This window comes from Crocodylus siamensis, chromosome 2, assembly GCF_052110815.1.
Source record: "Crocodylus siamensis isolate JL-2025a chromosome 2, ASM5211081v1, whole genome shotgun sequence".
NCBI classification, from domain to species: Eukaryota; Metazoa; Chordata; order Crocodylia; family Crocodylidae; genus Crocodylus; species Crocodylus siamensis.
In genome coordinates, this window is record NC_143396.1 from 191,719,855 (window position 1) to 191,739,459 (window position 19,605).

The 19,605-nt window shown below is 40.9% G+C and overlaps 1 protein-coding gene across 1 annotated transcript in view; it reads right to left on the reverse strand.

The window, feature by feature from the left end:
* The window catches only part of IRAG1 (inositol 1,4,5-triphosphate receptor associated 1), a 254,944-nt gene that overhangs the window by 102,110 nt on the left and 133,229 nt on the right, over window positions 1-19,605 (reverse strand). The window contains exons 12-13 of the mRNA XM_090032697.1: window positions 16,526-16,646; window positions 10,428-10,581 (exon numbers count right to left, since the gene is read on the reverse strand). Of these exons, the coding sequence (XP_089888823.1) occupies window positions 10,428-10,581; window positions 16,526-16,646 (275 nt within the window). The remainder of the gene's footprint in view (window positions 1-10,427; window positions 10,582-16,525; window positions 16,647-19,605) is intronic.

A 19,605-nucleotide genomic window follows, 5' to 3' on the forward strand; every position in this document is an offset into this window, starting at 1 on the left:
GGTTTGAATTATTATAGAGAGATGAATATACACAAACACTTAACATCACCTGAAACAAAGGAACTGCCAGAGACTGAAAGGAAGAAAAGAAAAGAAAAGAAAAAATCCCTTTGGGTATTGACTTCAGTTAAAGAAGCACTTTTAATGAAAGATAAATACCTGTCTTTATGTATATTTTAGGGGGATTGGCTGTACGTTTACATGTTAAATTTGTCATTAATGAATCTGATTTAGCACATAAATACAGATAAAAAATAAATATAACTGTTAGCTAGAAAGGGAAAAGCAAGCTCCAAGTTTTCCCTTTTCTCAGGGCTCCAACAGGGCCTTTACAGTGAAGACAATCAGAATTTCTTTCCCCCTCTCCTTTAAAACACAAAAATAAAAATTCCAGAATTTTAGAACTTTTCTTCTTGAAATCTGATACATTCATCCTAATTTCCTACCCAGGATATCCCAGTACCAGGATGGTGTACTAATATCTCACAATGGCCATTATCTAATATAGTGAGCAGTTCAAAGTTTTGTTTTACAGATTCCTTTGGAAGAAAGAGAACTTCACATGCCCCAAGCTTCCCACCCAGCAGCCCAGTCCTTCAGCTGTGTAGTGCTGACAATGTTCAGTGTAGCGTGCTCTACAAACTCTATCTTCTGACATGTTCGTCTGGGAACTATTGATATAATATAAACAGGGACCACATTTAGGTCACTACCTGCCTAAACAGAAGTGTGCCAGTTTTTAAAATCCACCCCCCATCCCCAGTTGGACTTGTGCATGTTTAGCATTTATGCAAATGAGGCCATTTTTCGGTAAATATTCAATCTATGGATTCTGGAGCCTAAATTTTGTACATCAAAATTCTGTTCTTGAACATGTAAAATTCTATATAAGAGAGGAAAGTGGTAAGTGTGTGTAAGCAGGGAATCTTACTCTTTTTCACTGGTTGTTATCTGTTCCATGAAAAAACAAGTCCTTATGAACAGATGGTTTATTAACCTACTCCTTGAGAGGTCCAAAAGATTGCCTCCAAAAATAGAACCAGGAAGGTTTGGAAGAAAATACTAATCCTAGCAGAATAAGATAGGAAAATAAAATTGCAGGGATCGGCTGGTCTTACATGCTGTATGAAAAAAGTACATTTTTTATAGGATATTCTTAAATATTCAGGCCTGAATATTTAAGAACAGAACATTAGGAGAACAGTAATAAGACAATTAGTGGCTCGGCTTCTTTGTGATATTTTAATTCTAGTGTAGAAAAGTGTGCCCTGTGTCTGATTTGTCAAAATTTCCCCCCCAGTAGAACTACTAAACCAGACTGACTCATGCCTCTGATTATCCAGGAGCGTATCCAAAAACAATGTACAAGGTTTATATAAAAGCTAATCACGCTGACATAAGACAAAAACCCACCCTATTTGTTAATGATAAAGTTATTTGAGGAATTAATATCACATTTTAACAACAATTTTTGTTACTGATAGGTATATGGAGTATCTCTTTGCGAAAAGAAGAGCTTTAACAGAGATGAACTCCTCTTAAAAACAAAATAAAAATGAAAATAGCCATCCTTATAAACTGAAGAAGGAAGGATTGACATTTAGTTACTATGAACAAGTACAAAAGCTTTTAAGAAGAAGAACAAAGGAACATGCAAGTCATCGATTTTCCTCCCCCATGACCTCAGATGAATTTGTAATAAAAGTTTGTCCAAAAATGTCCACCAGAACACTCATTCTGGGAAACCTGGCAGCACAGTTATGAAGTTTATGAAACTTAAGATCTTTAGTGGAAAATACCACCACCACCACCACACCCTAACATGTGCCACAGAAAGACAGAAGAGGAGACAATAGTGTCACTAATGCCTTGACCATCTGCACTGGCATGGTTGTAAGTTCAGCAAGGACGAGGCTGATTTTATATTACATGTCTAACCAGCAGAAAATAGTTTTTCTTGACTCCAAATCCAGGGATTGGTTTGCCCCTGAGCCCCACCAGCCAGCTAGTAGTACCATTACATTAAATGCTACCTAGTCTAATTTAAGACCCAGGATGTCATCCTCCTGCTATACTAATGAAACTATGAAACTTGGCCTTAGAGAAGCTGCAGCTGGAGTACTGCATTCAATTCTGGGCTCCACAATTTAGGAAGGATGTGGAGAAGCTTGAAAGAATCCAGAGGACAGCCACGCACATGATCAGAGGGCAAGAGAACAGGTCTTATGAAGAGAGGCTATGAGCTATGGGACTTTTAACCGTGGAGAAGCACAGGCTCAAGGGCAAGGGTGGGCAAAATGTGGCCCAGGGACCAGATACAGCCTGCCAGGCCATTCTATCTGGTCCATGGGGCCCCTAAAAAATTCAGAAAATTAACATTTATCTGTCCTGGGCTGCCTGTCATGCGGCCCTTGATGGCTTGCTGAAACTCAGTAAGCGGCCCTCTGCCCAAAATAATTGCCCGCCCCTGCTCAAGGGTGACAGGGTGGCAGCCTATAAGTACATAAGGGGTGTGCATCAGGATCTGGGGCAATGCCTGTTTACCAGAGCACCCAAAGGTCCAACAGTCACAAACTCCTGCAAGACAGTTTTAGGCTGGCCATAAGGAAAAACTTATTTATTGTCCAAGCCCCCAAAGCCTGGAATAAACCTCCCCCCGCCCACCCCGAGGTAGTGCAAGCATCTACTCTGGACACTTTCAAGAAATATTTGGATGTTTATCTTGCTGGGATCCTCTGACCCTAGCTGACTTCCTGCCCCTTGGGCAGGGGGCTGGACCCAGTGTCTGATGAGGTCCCTTCCAGGCCTAATGTCTATGAAATGTATGAAATAATCCCCCCTCTCTAGCCACAGCCAGTGAGATAATCAGGAGACACCAGCCTCTTCACAATATTATATTAATTGTACAATTAACATGATAATCATGCTATAAACTGGAACACGCCACACATTCAAGCAATTTATCATGCAATGAAAGTGCAAACCATCCACAAAAATGTTATTCCTAACATGTGGAACATCTTTGTGGCTGGTTTGTATTACTTGAATTTGAATCTGTGGCATGTCAGTTTAAAGGGCAAACAGGGAGTTGCTCCTTGGCGCTGGGCTGGCCCTGTACCATTTAAACTCTCAACACTCCTGGGAACCCCACATGGGAAACTGGCTCCCTAGTGCCAGGCTGCTCACAAGTCCAGTTAAATTTCTTGGTGTTCAAGCAGCCCAACACCAGGGAGCTGTTTTTTCATACGGGGCTCCCTGTGTGCCAGTTAGTTTAAAGGGGCACATGTAGCCCAGGATGAATGAGTGGATCCCCAGTTCTGGGTTAAACTGGGAGCCCAGGATTGGGGGTCTTCTTCTCAATCCAGTCAGTGGGGACAGTGCTGGGTCATTTTGAGCTACAGATGTGGTTTCTAGCCAGAGGGTACCAAAGCAAGTTGGCACAAGCTAGCAGGCAGCAGCTTGGCATCACTGTGTGCTGGCCAGCCAGGAAACCCACACACTGAGGGAAGCCTGGGCACCCTCTGCTGGCTGGTCATGTGCTAGGTGCCTGGCTGTGCTGCCTCCTCACTAACCTGGCCACCCCCTGTGCATTTTCCAGTTTCAGGTAAGTTGTATGCAATCATAAAATGAGGCTTGATTTTCCCCATGTTGAATGGGGGTGGGGGGAAACTCATAATCAAGCAAATATAGTAAATTAATGTCTGGAGGGGGCCACTCATTTTAACATAAAATTAATGATGAACTGCAGGTTTACCCGAGGAAGAGATCTTTTAGTTAACCCAACATACTCTCTGCTTGCATTTTATTCAGTCTACTTCTAAATCTCTCAAATGAGGGGTACCATAATGTATATAGGAAACAACGATTAACGTGTATTTGTAATTATGTTCAGGTTTGGATTTGTTTGTCCATCTGCTTGACTTAACAGGTTTTCTTGTTTTGGTATGTTACTATTTATCTTTGTTAAGGTTATATATTAGTAACTGAACCATATTTTGTGTGGGACAGGGAGGATTATATTATTTTTAACATACTAAAACTTGTAGAAAATCACAGGCAAGAAATTCAATAGCTTAGCTACCAAGTGAAGCTATCGAGTGAAACAAAAGAGAGTTTACAGCTTGTGTCTTCTCTTAACACTCATTAAAATCCTATATTTTAAGACTAGTGGTTCTCAAACTTTTTAGACTTAAGTTATACCATTAGATGTAAAGCACCCCTTGGAAAATGCCCGCTCTTAGCTTTTGTTTGTTGTTTAACTACAGAAAACAGAGTACGTCTTATACTTGCAAAGAACTCAGAAAGACCACAATAGGGCAGAATGTTTTGATACTATCGATTCCTATTTGAAGTCTCTAGGTTTATTTTGTGAATCGTGTGTAGGAGTTTGCATACCTAACAGTATAAATATTACATGACACCCATGGCACCATTAGAAGAATCTTAACAGCAACCCAGGGTGCCATGGCACTGTGGGTGAAAATCACTGATTTAAACTAAAGTTTTTATGCTTGACTCATACACAAATGTTAAGCAACAATACACACAGCCACTCAAATACACAATATCTAACAATGTAAAATAAACAGATAAGCACAAATTCCACAGTGGTGTTATTGTTAAACAGTACTGTATGTTAAGAATCTCTCTGAATGGCATCTAGGATAACACAATCAAAAAAACCCCAAACATTACACATGGAAAAATGTTAGATTCTGGGGCAGCAAAGAACTTTGCTTCCTCCTCCCCTTCCAAAAACATTTTTAGAAAAACGCACGCAATAGAAACAAAGAAAGAATGAAAGACCCAGGGCATTATTCCTTCTGTCTACCTTACTCAAAACTCTTGACGTGGGCCTTGGATCTTTCTCTGCTATTTTGCTTTTTAAAAGAAACCCCTTCCATATGAATTTCTTTTTCATTACACATTTATGTAAAGCTGTCTCCCAATTTTTAAATGACAGTTTCACATACCAGAATCACAATATTTCTACATTATCTTATGATACTGTATTGCTTACTCTGGCATTGATTCAATTAGGAATATTACAGATGAGAAATGTCATTGCCAATTTCATAGGGTCAAATCTTCTCCACTGAGTGTCAGTTGGCATGCAAGGAGAGAAAAGTTCATCTTGTAATAAGGATGGGCCACATCAAAGCTGTGTAATGAGACACAGCTGAAAGTTTTCACAAACAACCAGGATGTACCAAAACCAGAGGAACAGTTTCCATTCATTTTGATCCATCCACTGTGCACATTCAACATATCACTAGCAGCACAGTTTTTGGCTCTTTATCTCTTCCTTTCTCACTGCCCTTTTCTTCTGTGTAAATAGGGCAAAACAACGTTTAGGGCAGCAATAATTTATATTCCCTACCTGGTACAACTGTTCAGACTTCTAATCCTTGCCTCAGAGTTCCAGTAAAATCCTGAAACACATTGCCTATCTCTAAGGGTAAAGGCAAGCCTAGTTATTCTTCTCCTTCTCAGTTCCCTGTTCAATCTGTGATTAAATAATCTCCTTTTTATCCCACACAATTGTAAGTGACACATAGACCAGAGTGGGCAAAATACAGCCCACGGGTTGTATCTGGCCTGTCAACAGACTTGATCTGGCCTGTGTGTGGATGGCTGCCAACTCATTGGGCGCATCCACACGAGTGTCCATGTGCATATTGCAGCATCTCAAGAGGCATGTGTGGGAACAAAAAAACATTCCCTGCACTGCAAATTTGCAGAGCAGGGGCAAAATTAGACCCTTGGATATCCAGGGGTTAAAAAAAAACGGCAGGGGAAAAAAGCGGGGCAGGGCACAGTCCTGAACTGTGCCCTGAGAAAACCGGAGGCTTGGTCTTCCACGGAGACAGTCTGGTAGCCATCCAGAGCGTCTCTATGGCTGGCCATCATCCTGGCACTGAAACATGCTGTGCAGGACAAGCAGAGTGCCAGCTGCGGGGAGCTGGACCTGGGCTCCTGCTGCTAAGTAGAGGGTGGAGGAGCTGGAGGAAGATGGAAGGGGACCATGGTAGGACCCCTGCCAGCCCCACCCACTCCCCTCAGCCCCCCGATTGCTGCCCTGTCCTGCCCCATTTCCTGCCTGGCCCCTGAGCCTCCCTGACTGCTGCCCCACCCAGCCTAATCCCCCACCTGCCCCTGAGTCCCCCTTACTGCTGCCCTACATGGCTTCATTCCCCGCCTGCCCCCGAGCCCTTCAATTGTCCCAGCATCCCAGCAATTGAAAAAAAAGAAGCCCCGCACTCACCAGCAGCAGCTGTCATTGGGGGTCACTGAGGCCTTGTGGCAGAACCCTCCCTATGCAGCACAGGCCTGGACATCAGCCTCAGTGGCCCCAGCTGCCCAACAGTGCATGGAGCCATGTAGCGCCCTGCCAACTCTGACTGCACCCGTGTGATTGGGCAGTGGCAGTGCCAGTGCAGGTGCCCCCACTGCCCCGTGCTGCATGGGGGGGCTCTGCCACGAGGCCCCAGTGACCCACACGGCAACTGTTACTGTTGGTGAGTGGGTTTTTTTTTTGTTTGTTTTTTTGAGTCCTGGGCTGCTAAGGCTAGGCCAGGGAGTGGTGTAATCAGGGAGCCCTGCTGCCCCCTGCTACTCTGTGATGTGCATGGGGGCTCTGTTACATGGTCCCAGAGCCCCCACAGCCCCTTCTACTGCTGGTGAGTGCAAGGCTTTTTTTTTTCCCCCTAAAGTGCTGGGAGGCTCAGGCTGGGGGGGCAGCTATTTGGAGGGCTGGGTTTGCAAGCAGGGAATAGGGCTGGGCAGGCCAGATATTGGGAGGACTGGGGAAGCAGGCAGGGGGTGGGGCCAGGTGGGCAGCCATTGGTGGGGCTTTAGGAGCCATTGGGGAATAGAGCCGGGGGAGCAAGCGGGGCTTGGGAATGTGGGCACTGCAGGCAGGGTAGCCACTGGGGGCCATGTGGCCCCTGTTGGGGGGGCTGTAAACCCTGTTAGGGGGCTGTAGCCCTTTGGGAGGCAGTCCATGAGCTGTGCCCTGCAGGGGGCAGGGGACCCATCCCTCCTGAACAGACCCTCTACAGTCTCCCCACACTTACCCACACACCCCACAGGCACACACATCCCCCATCACTCTTCCAAATGCCCTTCTGCAAACCCCATATGCCCCCCAGGACATACTTTGCATGCCCAGCTGCTAGACAGAATAAGACCTGCTGGCAGGACCTGTGGCTGCAGGGGTAGCTGTCCCCACATCCTGGTTAATGAAGGGGTCACAGGAATCTCTAACTGCTCTATGGTAAGAAAACCACAGCCAAACAGCAAAACATATAGCTATTTAGAATTCATGTTATTATGATGATAGAGACACTGTTAAAGCAATTTCGAAGCTACCACTGTAGATATCTCAATAAAACATTGCCCAACTGATTGTTGTTGCTCTTTCTCTCACTTTCTCTCTCTCTCTATATAGTGGTCTTTTGTTTTAATTGTGAAGAAACATGAACTTGGGGGTATTTTATAGAGTGATTTTGGGATTCTTTTATCAGGGATTTTTCACTTAGGGAACAACAGAATTCCTGTTAGAGAGGCAAGTGGCAGGACCCAGGCAGTGGCTGACCTCTTGGCCAATTGCAGCCAGGAGGACATGCTTTGACAGTTCAAACAGGTCACCACATCTGGAATGTCTTCCTGGTAATATCTGCCCAGATGGACAGGCACGGGGCACACATGGCAGAAGTGCCACACAAAGGCCAAATCTGCAGCCACAGCCCACTGGCAGCTGGCCCAGAGGGGCAGATGCCTCTACTGGCTATGCAGTCCCCATCCAGGTCTGGCAGGTGTGTAGCAGGTCACAGCCGGGCAGCAGCCCCTGCTAACAGACTGATGCAGTGGGTAGAGGGTGCAGGGAACTCTCAGGGCTGCTGCAGCAGTCCAGCTGGCACAAGGGGTAGTGTCCACAGGTACCAATTGGCTGGACTCCAGAAGCTCCTGAGAGTGAGTAGCCCTGAGCTACTTGACAGGGCAGCTTTCTGTACCGATGGGGCCAGGACAGAGCAGATTTTTATACTGATGGGGACAGCACAGGTACTGGCCCTGGGCTCTAGCTCCCCCTGGCTGCAGATCTGGGAGGAGCCAGGCAGGGTTATTTTGCCCAAGTGGTGCAATTTGTCCTACATCAGAGTGCATGTCCAGGACCATGCACTGAGACAAAAAGCCCTGGCTCAAATTTGCACCACTTCTATTTGAGTTGTTGCAAGCGTATGTGCTTGCACTCACCTCAGTCTATTTTCTTTCTCTTTTCCCTTTCTTCATTTTATTTGGTCCTCCAATTTTTGCATCCCTGACTTCCTACATCATATACACAGCCGCACAACCTTGCCCCCACAAAAATCTCTTCAGCCTCCATGATGATGAATCACTTAAACCACTCCCACTACAGGGACTACTTTCTGATATCAATGGTACAGTTAGGCTGGTTAAGATACTCTAATATCAACTTACACTTCTCACTGACTCTTCTTCTCTAGAATTCACATTGTCATTATATTATAAATGAAAATCAGCAGTCCCGGGTTAGTTGGTAAAAGTTACTATTCTAGATCTCATATATACTTCATCCCTCTATTCATCAGCCCATCAGACATGGATCTTAGTCCAGATCCCAGAAAATGACCAAACAGTGAAGTTATAGTATCCAACATGAATGTTCTTTGCTTCCTGAGCCTAATCAAGTTCTAAAATCAAAGATCATTTAGGGCCAAGTAGATGAGAGTATGAAATTAATCTAACTCCCCATAAAAGTTCATCTGTAATTGATAGATTCAGTATCACAGCTAATTGAACAGGAGAAGAACAATTTCAGCATGGATACTGTATTTTATGCAGGATTATAGACTGAAGTTTTGAGATCCCCTAGTCGTCTTTTTCATTTCATAATGTAGAATTCAGAAGGTTTCATTATAGAATGTGGAAAGGTTTTGCAAAGATATACTGAATATTCTGTTCTCTGACCAAGGTAATTTACTGGTCATATTCCAGCTTCCCACTACAAAGGACGAAACAGGTAAAGGTCCCTAGATATCAAATCTTGTGAATACTGGAGATCAGAGTGGAAACTACTTTACCCTATGGAGGGAATAATTCTGCTATTTAGGTATTTTTATGCTCCCCATTATTGTAATTGCACACCTAATCCAGGAGTGTCTTCTTCTAGAAGACAGCATGAAGCAGTGCTTCCACAGATCATTGCTCAAATAATGTTAAATATCTAACCTCTGAACTGTTGGAATTGTTTGAAGGCATAAGAAGTTTATCAACCAAATACTATGGGCCCTAAAATGACTAGCAGGTTTGCCTACATTTTCACATGTCCTCAATCACTGACATCAGTAAGAACTATGCTTGAGTCCTGAGTTCAACATTTGGCTGCTTCAGTTTTAAAAACCTGAAATTGGTGTAGGTTATTAGGCTGCAGTGATTTTAGGAAAACAGGTGTGATAGTTCACTGACAAACAACTACCATGTGTTCTTCTCTGCATAACAATTTAAGTGAAAAATTAGATTTTTTTAAGAACGCAAATCATTACCCAAGTATTTAACAACTTGGCATTTATATTATAATACCACCTTTCATTTCCACACAATCTTTCCCCACAGATGTCAAATTGCTTTACTCTTAGGGAGCTGTTCCTGAAAAAATGGAACAAACCCGAGTGGTAGTGCCATGCTCTGAGAAACAGTAATGGAAGTACAGGAGGGCAGAAGCAAAGCATCCTCATATCCAAAATCTGAGGGAATACAGCATTTACCACAGTGAGAAATGGCATAATGGACACAAGCTGCCAATGTGGCATTAGAGTGATATGAAAATGTACTGCTTAAACCACGTTCTGCCCCTGCTGTCTGTCATGTAGCATTTCTACTGAGATGTTAAGCACCGAACAAGACCAGAGGGCCAGAAAGACCCAGTTGCCTCTGCTACCACAGCTACCCAACTTCACCCTGCTGCTGCTTCTTTCTGCTGCCCAGCTACAGTGCAGCATGGAGTGAAACACCCAGCTGCAGTGCTGCCTAGGCAAAGCTTCCTATCACCAAATGCTCCCAACCCTCCCTACCCTCTGTAGGCTAGATCCAATATTTCTGCAGACTGGATCTGGCCCATGGACCAGAGGTTGCAGACCCCCTGCACAAGGCTGCTTAGGACTTGGCCCATAAGCCTTACTTGTACGCTGGAGTTACAAATGACCACCTAAGAGCAGGATTTGGCCCTGTCATTGAATTATTTGTTTAATTCAATAATACTCTAAGGATGGATTTTTTTCTTTTTATGTTTTAACATTAAATGGTTTTGTGAACAGTATCACCTAATAAAACTTTACTGTAAGTTCAAATTTTGACTTCATTTAATAGGACTATCATAAATGGCAATAAAAGTATGTTCACTCTACCTTGTATGATTATTTCCATTTTCTGTTTTATAGGCATGCCTTTTCTTATTTAAAACATTGTCTTCTGATCCTTGTCTCTGACCCCAGATGAACGTGTTATGAACTGTCTGTCGGCATCTTTCTCGAGTCCAAATGTATTCTAAATCCAAAGCTTCTGTGATTCAAACAGAGTGTTTTAAGATAAAAACCTTTGAAAATAAAGATTATATCTTATGTCATTCTCCAAAATTTGTAAAATCAAGATTAACACAACAGTAAAAGGGTATTCATAGACATTTCTTGTAAAGTTGAAGCAAAATAAAGTTTGATACAGTAACCTGAAATTCCCAAAGTGAAAAAGATTCTTGCCTACCCTGTTCCCTTGAAAACTAAATTTACCAGGACACATGTTTATTGGTATAACTACATCCACATTAGGGGGTAAGCACTGATTTACATAGATCAGTGGTTCCCAGACTCTGACAGATTGTGCAACACCAATTTAAAATGATACAACTTTAAGTACCATCAGCAATTTTTTCAGTTCAACCTTAAGTAGCACTAGCTAATTTTTGTCATATAAAGTAATTATAATAAATCTGTTAATGTGTACCACTGACAGTCTATGTCAGCAGTTCCTAACCTATTCTACCAGTTTGGTTAAATAGGTGCTAAAAATGTGTGTAGATAAGATGCATCGTAGTTAAGAGAACTGATATCATTATGACACTTGAGATACTGTTATGCAAGTTTGGCAACCGTTTATCCATCTAGATCATGGTATATGCATGAGCGGTCACCCAGATTTTCAATGCACATGGCTAGACAGAAGGGTTTTTTTTGGAGGACTGGAGGCTGCCTAGACTTTCCATCCCCACTTTAGGCCACTGAGACAGAATCCAAAAGCCAGACTGAGTCCAGGCATTTGGTGCCTCCGTGGCTGTATTTGTATAAGTATTCAGGAACTAAACCCAGGTCTGTTGTGTGGCAGACAAGGATGCTACCCCTGATCTGCAGGGGACTCCTGCCAAATACGTAAAAGCTGCTTAACTGACAAAGGAAATGCCTTCTATCTAGAGTCAGTTAAATTCTTAGTTTTGGTTTGTATTTGTTATTGCCTACTTATCTCAAGCACCTGAAAACAAAAACCGGTGGCAGAAAAGCTATTCTGTTAAAAGATGCAGCCTCCCTCAACCTTTTCTTTAAGGTTGGATTAAGCTTCTAATTCTTATGATACCTCTCCTCACATGTTACAAGCAAATGAACCTCCTCCCTTCTGACAGGCCTTCATCTTAATCAGTTCCTCTGCTAATTGTTTATCTACTACCCCTGTGAATTTCTCTTCCCTCTCTTCCAACTATGTATTTACTGTGCTATGCTGGCTTTTATTCCTCAAACCTGAAGGATATCTTACATTCGAAGCTTGTCTAACTCTATACCAATGATACTGTTGGTCCAATAAAAGATCACTCTAAGAAATTCTCACCTTTAGCAAAACCAAGAAACATCATACTTGACATTCCCAGTGTTTTCTCAGTAAAACAAAGTAAAGGAAAAAAACCTACATGTTTTCCTTTGCTAGTCACTTAGAACAAAATTAGGATATTTATTATATACTATTAATTTCTTATCTACTCAGCAGCTTTTAGCTAATAACAATAACTGGCAAGATTATAAAACCTTACTCAGTGTAAAATTTTCACCAAGATCAGTAAAAATTTGCACTAAATGACTGTGCAAATGTGAACTGAATTAAAACTGAGTTGGGCTTCAAAACATTAATAATGCTAGGATTTCTATTGCATCTGTCAACAATAGAGCTTAACACACTCACAAGTATTAATTAATTACAACTTAAAACACCTAATTACATTTTATCCCTGTTTTCAGATGGGAAATGAGGCACAAAGATGAAGGCCTACATTTTCAAGCAGTTTACTAATTTTAGAAATGTAAGGCACCTAAACCCTGATTTTGAGAGCGTATGTAAATAAAGTAACTAGAAATTGAGTACTCTCTTAGAACTTTTGAAAAATGAAACCTCTCAGTGAATTGAGTTGAATGACCAAAAATGAGTCACCCCAAATTAGCAGAAGCATTTGAATACAAAAGTAGGCATAAAATGACTTTCTTTTAGTTGTTCAATGACATTGTACCAAGGAGCGGGAAATGGAAACAGAAAACACATCTCATACCCAGGGGCAGATCAGCAGGGGAGGGGAGAGGGTGGGTATAGTGGTCCAGCTGCACCCTTCTGTGATTTTGGTCCACCCAAAGTTTAAAACCAGCTGCCTGGTAGCAGCAACAGTATTTCTAGTCAGGCAGTAATGAGCAACTCAATTGACTTTATGATTCATTATAATCTTCCTGATTCTTTCTAAACATTTCATTCCAGGGCTGTTAACAACCCTCTCCTTTTTAATGATCTTGATATTCCATTAATCAATCCAACCTTTCTCCTGTAATTCTGCTGTTAGCTGTTCCTGGCAATGTAAGTCTTATTTAAAACTGTTGCAAACTGTTTTTAACTCTAGCTAAAAACATTAACTCAGGTGACGAGTAACTCAGATGTGGAAATAACTTTCAGTGAAGCACTGGATGCACTGCCAAGGAGCTCAAGAAGGCTCTATTGTTTTATGAATCTGAAAAAGGGATGGACATTTAACTGTAATGACTACAGGATTAATAAAACAGCATCTCTTGATTATTTTGCCTAGTTTGTTGTCATTTGATGCATAATAGCAAGTTAACACACATTCCAATAAAGTTACATTTGTCTCTTTGCTCATAGCATATTAGTAAAGCATGTCATTTTGTTTATCTGAGAAAAATGTGTGTTGCATTATATGGGATGATGCACCACACCTCTGTACCCGCTTTTCAAAATCGTAGATCTGCCCATGTCTATATCCCACTCCTCTACCTAGCCACTAGACAGGTTTAATCTTAATAAGCTCTTTTCTGAGACATTTTTCTTTCTCCATCAAGAATGATTGAAGTGACTAGTTAATGCTCAGCCAATAAAATGTTCTAATAATTTGCTGTGAAAACCTTTGAGCAGTGATGTAGTGATGTGGTTAGGTGCCCAGGGCATGGGGACAGTGGTGACTTCAGGTTGCTGTTGCACTGCCAGAAACACTGCATGGCTGCCAATGGCAGCCAATTTTTTTTATGCTCCTCCTCCAGAAATCAGAGGCTGGAATAGTTGACCTGCCCTAGTTACACCACTGCATTTGAGGTGTTCTATAATAAGAACAAACCCTTGACTGATTCTGGATAAACAATATTGACCAAGCAATGTTTAAATCAGTGCATTTCAAAAGTGATGCACAATACATACCCTATGGGATACAGGGCAAACATCCAGATGGTATGCAACAAGAAGGAATTTGGAAGCAGTAGGAAAGGGGGAGAATACAAATGGAGTAAAAAAAATAAAATAAAAGGAAAACTCATGAATTCTATAATGTATCTTAGACTGCTGGAGAGGTTATAGTGTGTACTGACCAAGGTTTACTTTTCTTATTATCTAAAATATGAAATCATAGGGGAAGACAGCCATTTAACAAAAAAGGGGCATGAGAAGTAACAACAGTAAGAATACTGGCTTAAATAATAAATTATATAGTGTATATTTATGCAAGTTTATCCTATCAAATTACACAGATTGCAAGTAGTTTGATCTCTGTGCAATAAAGACATCATAAATTATGTAGAACTTGTATCTAAGCCACGTTTTTTCCAACACAAACTTTAAAAAAACCCATGTTTCTTAGTTAGAACAATGTTTATTTAATTTCCATGGCATTTAATGGCAACATAAAAATTCATTTCTACTTGTTTTTTTAAAACCAGCACTGTGTTTTCTGTTGTTTTTCTCCTAAATGGAGGAGAATATTTTACTATTTGAAAAGAACAGAGTTACTTACTGAATGTACTATTATCTTCTTTTTATTAAAGGAAATATTTTACAATTTAAAAGTTAATTCTGGTGATGAAATTTCCTCTGAACTCCTTATAGTCACTTAATTCAAAGACAAATAATTTCATTTTGATTCAGAGACAACAGTATTTGGCATTGATAGGCAATTAATTGGGACACTAAAATTCTTTCCCTATCAAGTCAGTTTTGCATTTCTAAATCATAGTGCCATAACCTTCTATTATAAGTGATAATGGAATAGTGTTCTCTGTTCTAGGTGTGCATGGCAACACGTTTGTTAACAGAAGCCAAAAAGCAAGTAGCAATTAAGTATTACAACTGACAACCAAAACTGTGCTGTACAGCCCCATGAATATTTAATATAGAACATACCTTTGCTTAACTGGCTGGGATGTAAAGAACTACGTTTCCTTCCTTATTTTTGCAGCAGGGAGACGCATTGTAGTTGAATGAGTCTTTTCAAAACGACAAAGGGCCAATTTCACTCTTCATTTAGATTCTTGTAACCTCCCCAAGCCAGATTCAACCCAGACCTCAATACAGTTTCTGTAATCAGTGCAGTGGGACACGGACACACACACCCACCCACACACACAGAGACTTTAGTGGGGCTACATGAGTACACCTGAGGGCACAACTGGCCCACAAGTGTTCAACATAGTTTAGGCAATGAATAGAAGATCTGTATTTGGGGAGGATGCTATACTTGAGTGTCCCAAATTGTTGAATTGTCTTGGTTAATGTCTGTGCAATAATATCAAGATTGCGGTATTTATGCTACGGTTTCTCAGCATGAATTCAGCAGAAAGCACTGGAGCTTTGTGTTTCAGAAATGCTAGGAGTAAACAGTTCAACTCTGACATGTTCAAGAAGTTTGGCTTCTTTTCCACTGCGCTACATTCTACAATGGCTTTGGGAGGGTTTAAAATAACTGACCCATTAAAGATTCTGAGAATATGCAAAAACTTTAGTAATAAGATGTGACCTTTTTTTTTTTTTTTTTTTTTTTTTAAAGAAAATAAACATTTACTAACATTTTAAAATTCTCTCTTATCAATGTAAAATATTTACTTGTTTTAAGTCTTTACTAAAAGCAAGTAAGGTCAAAGCTACCACCTTGCAAGCCAGGCCATTTTCAACCACTTATTTAGTGAGGCCTAGCCTCAGGAGCGGCTATGATTACCAAGCATACAATTACTGTTTTGTGATACTAGAATGGCAATTGGCTACCCTTCAGCAAATTCTCAATCCAGTGTCACATCTGTTATGCACCCAAACTCAATGGGAGTCCAACCGCAAATCAATAGGAGTTTACAGTGCACAGGAGATGCAGAATCATACACTTGGACACCTATGCAGGTGCAGCAAGGCTGCTCTGGCATGCTTTAATTAGAGCACATTGGAGCAGACTCAGTTAATCGATTAATTGAGTTCGCTGGAGCGTGGTAATTACTGCACTCCAGCAAACTCAAACAGCATGTGCATCAGCACCCCTGCACTAAAAAATGGCAGTGGGGGTGCTTTAACTGAAGCTCGTTGAATTAAAGACCTCCCCGCAACTCCCAGAGCACATGTATAAACACCCCTTGATTTTGAAACAGAAATTATAACTTCAGAAATGCATAAACAACTATGGACTTCAATGGAAACAATGGAAATTGTCCTTGGAGAGGTAAGGGCAATACCTGACCTTAGATCAAAAAGATTTTTAAAGTTAATTAACTTCTGACAATATCCAAGCCAAATTTTGTACTTGAATATACATATGCTACTATCAATAGTTGCCACAGAAGACATAAGATTGGATGTGAGATAAGTAATTGGATCTAATTTTTTTATTAATAACATTCCAAAACAATATCTAATTTATAACCTTAATAATACATTTGCCTTTCTTATAGTTTACTAAAAATAAGGTAAAAAAAATTCTAAAGAAGTGATTTCTTAACTGCTAATGAATGGCCCCCATACTTAAGAAAACTTGAAAAAAAGGGGATCTTTGTAAGTGCAAAGTATTCCTTATGTCCACATAACTCCAACTAACATGGCTGGGTGTATTAAACATCTGCTTAAGGGCTATCAAAAGAGACTCCAAGTAAAGAATTGCTTTAGCCCTATCTTGCCAGTTAAGAAAGACTGAAAATATAATTTAAAATGATACAAATATTTCCATTACCTATCAATGGAGAGTGAAGCCTGGCATGGTCATGATCAAGGTAGCATCCAGAACAGCTGGTGAGAAAGGGAAAATTAAGTGGTGATGAGCTTCTTGATGGAGCGCTGTAAACACGACCCTCCTGTTGAAAAGAAAAGACACCAGTTTAATGTGTTAGGTAGCAAACCTGAACATTTTTTTGGTTAGCTGAATTTGACAGAACTCAGAACAAGAAGAAAAAAATAGCTATCACAATCTCATTAAAATACAATATTTTACTTATTTTAAAAGGAAAAACATCTTACCATACTGTTTCTAACTATTTCTGTGCACCTCATCCTACAGGTGCACAGAAATCCACAAGTGCCACTAAAGTCAGCTACATAGGAATTAAGTAGTTGTAAAAGGCCAGGGAACCTCTACCACAGGGCTAAATAATAATAGAAAAATAATATGGGTGTGCTGTGAACTCCACAAGCCTCTTTACTGGCTCTGTGATAATTGAATTATCCTGCTTTGAAAAATGAACATGTATTCTGTAGGTCTGTAAGGAACAACAAAATAGTACCATAGGGAACTATAGGAAGGTCTAGGTGATAAAATACAAATGAGCAGTCTGCTCTTCCTGTCAGCTCTGCAGCTCCTAGTTCTTTGTACTGAGCTCTCTCTTCAATCTTCACGCAGAGCCCAGGGGAATTTCTATAGCAGCAGGGCTCCTCTTTTCTTTGGCACAAATAGTAAAGGAGACCAGGTAGGGAGAAATTCATGCATATAACCTGGAAAACAGCCATATTTTTAGTTATGGGCTTCCTCATCCCCAAATACTGTTTGTTAATGGGTGGGAACATCACCTTCATTTATTTCCTTCTTTCCAGATGAGCCTCCAAATGGCATTCATCCACGTTAGGCCTTCTGCTCCTTTAAAATTCCACCCCTGCTAGCTGACATTTAGTCAGCCTGGGAAGAACCTGCCCCCAATGACATTCCCATGAGCCTGACTGACATGCATCATGACAACAGTGGGCAAAGTCTGCAAGCCATTCCCAGTAACAACTACTATAGAAAGCTACAAATGGCTGGCTGGCTTAAAAATGGCTTTCTAGCTTTAGTGGAAAAATCTATGAAACAGATAAGTGTTTAGGATACCATCAGTACTGTTCTGCCCTGCTCTTTAGAAAACCAGCATAATACAGTATCAACAAGTATTAAAATTCAGTGTGAACTCACTGGAAAGTTGTTAGTGGGAAACTTCCATGATTCATGTGTTTCCCTCACATTTCCAGAGAGCAAGTTAAAGCCTAATATACAAATAGAGAGTGGGGAAATGAATACAACTAATGTCTTTCTACTCCAGAGGAAAAAATAGGGAAGAAGAAATGCTTTATTAAGCTGTTTCGTTTTCCCGTTTATACTCCTGCTTTATAGGTTATCTTGTGCTCTTACTGTTGGCAAGGGCAGAATATCAATCAATCAGTCAGTCAGTCAATCAGTCAATCAAAGTAAATAATGTTACCAGACTTTCCAAAAGATTAAAAGAAATTCAAGTTATTTTCTTAATGACCATAAAATAACATCTACCATATCCTAGAGGCTGAAAGTTAACAGTACAAGGGACTCGATGCTTTAAATAAAAATATCTATTACTTATTTCTGTATGTTAAAGATGATGCATGTGTGTATCTGTTGTTTATCTACGTAGTATCAACTCCCACTTGGAGGAAGCCTATACACAGTATTCTGTGTTCATATTTTGTTAAAAGTTCTCCAAATGCACATATATAGAAATGTTACTGATACAGCTAAATACTAAGGGATGTATGTTTGTCCATAAACTATATGACCCTCAAGGACATTTGGAACCAAATTAGAACAAGAAAACAAACCTAAACCTGAAACCAAAATATTATTGTTCAGTATTTGACAATTTAAGAATACAGATTGCCAACCATTACATTCTTATTACCATACCTCTCAACCGTACTTCATTACAAAAATATTAATTGCATTTCTCTACATATTCTATTGCTACTGAGCGCTACAGACTATAGATACCATATTCAAGCTAAACTGGACACATTGCAATATCATCTATGCAGGACTGGACTAACGCATAGGCAAACTAGGCACATGCCTAGAGCCCTAAGCTGCAAGGGGCCCTGGTCCTTCCCTCCATGGCAGTGGGGCAAATGACCCCATCCACCTCCCTTTCTTTCCCTTCCCCTCTGCCAGCCTTGCCAACACAGCAGCTGCTTCCTAGCAGTGGCTCTGAGCCCTGCTCCCTGTGTGCAGCAGTGACGGGGTGGGGAGGAAGAGTCTTGACCAGCTCAGGGCCCAAAAGTTTGTTTGCCCAGGGCCCACTAAACAGTTAATTTGGCCCTGCATCTAGGACTATATTTTGGAATACTCTTTGCTGACAGAGCTTCTTCAGTCAGGGACAGAAAGTCAACAGTAGGTGATACATGCGGGGTTGTGCAGTTGGTGGGCACAGAGCTAGGCTTTAGAATGATTCCAGCAGCTGCCTGGAAGGGAATCCAGGTAACTCATAGTACACTGTATACAATGACTTATACAGCTTTGCCCCATGGGTTTGGAAAAATGACAGAATGGTTGAGACCTCCAATCCTGAAAAGGGAATTTGACAAAATCAGGAAACGGCAGAATACTGCATTTCTTTCCCTCCTCTGTATGTTTCTTCTTCAGGATCCATGGGTTTAGGCTGTCTCTTGCTTACACTAAAATGGAACAGGGGCATCTGAAACTACAAGGGAGCATTTTCCTAATACTTCATTTTCTCAGCCCAAGAAGTTTCCTGTCCCAGAAAGGGTTGGCAATGAGCTGTGTCAATTCTTACATCACATTGAGAATTTTATTGCCATAGTAACTGAGTGTAGGCATTTAAACATAGCAACAGGCTTTTTATAGCACTTTCTGGGTTGTCAAAGTAGCATGTTCTTTTATTTCCTAAGCAGATGCTCACAAGATAAGTATACAAAGATGACAGTACAGCATCCAGCCTACATGCGAAAAACTTTCAATTGTATAAAATATTTTTTCAACCTTTGAATCATAAGCTGGCAGGTAAATGTTGGACACATTGTAAA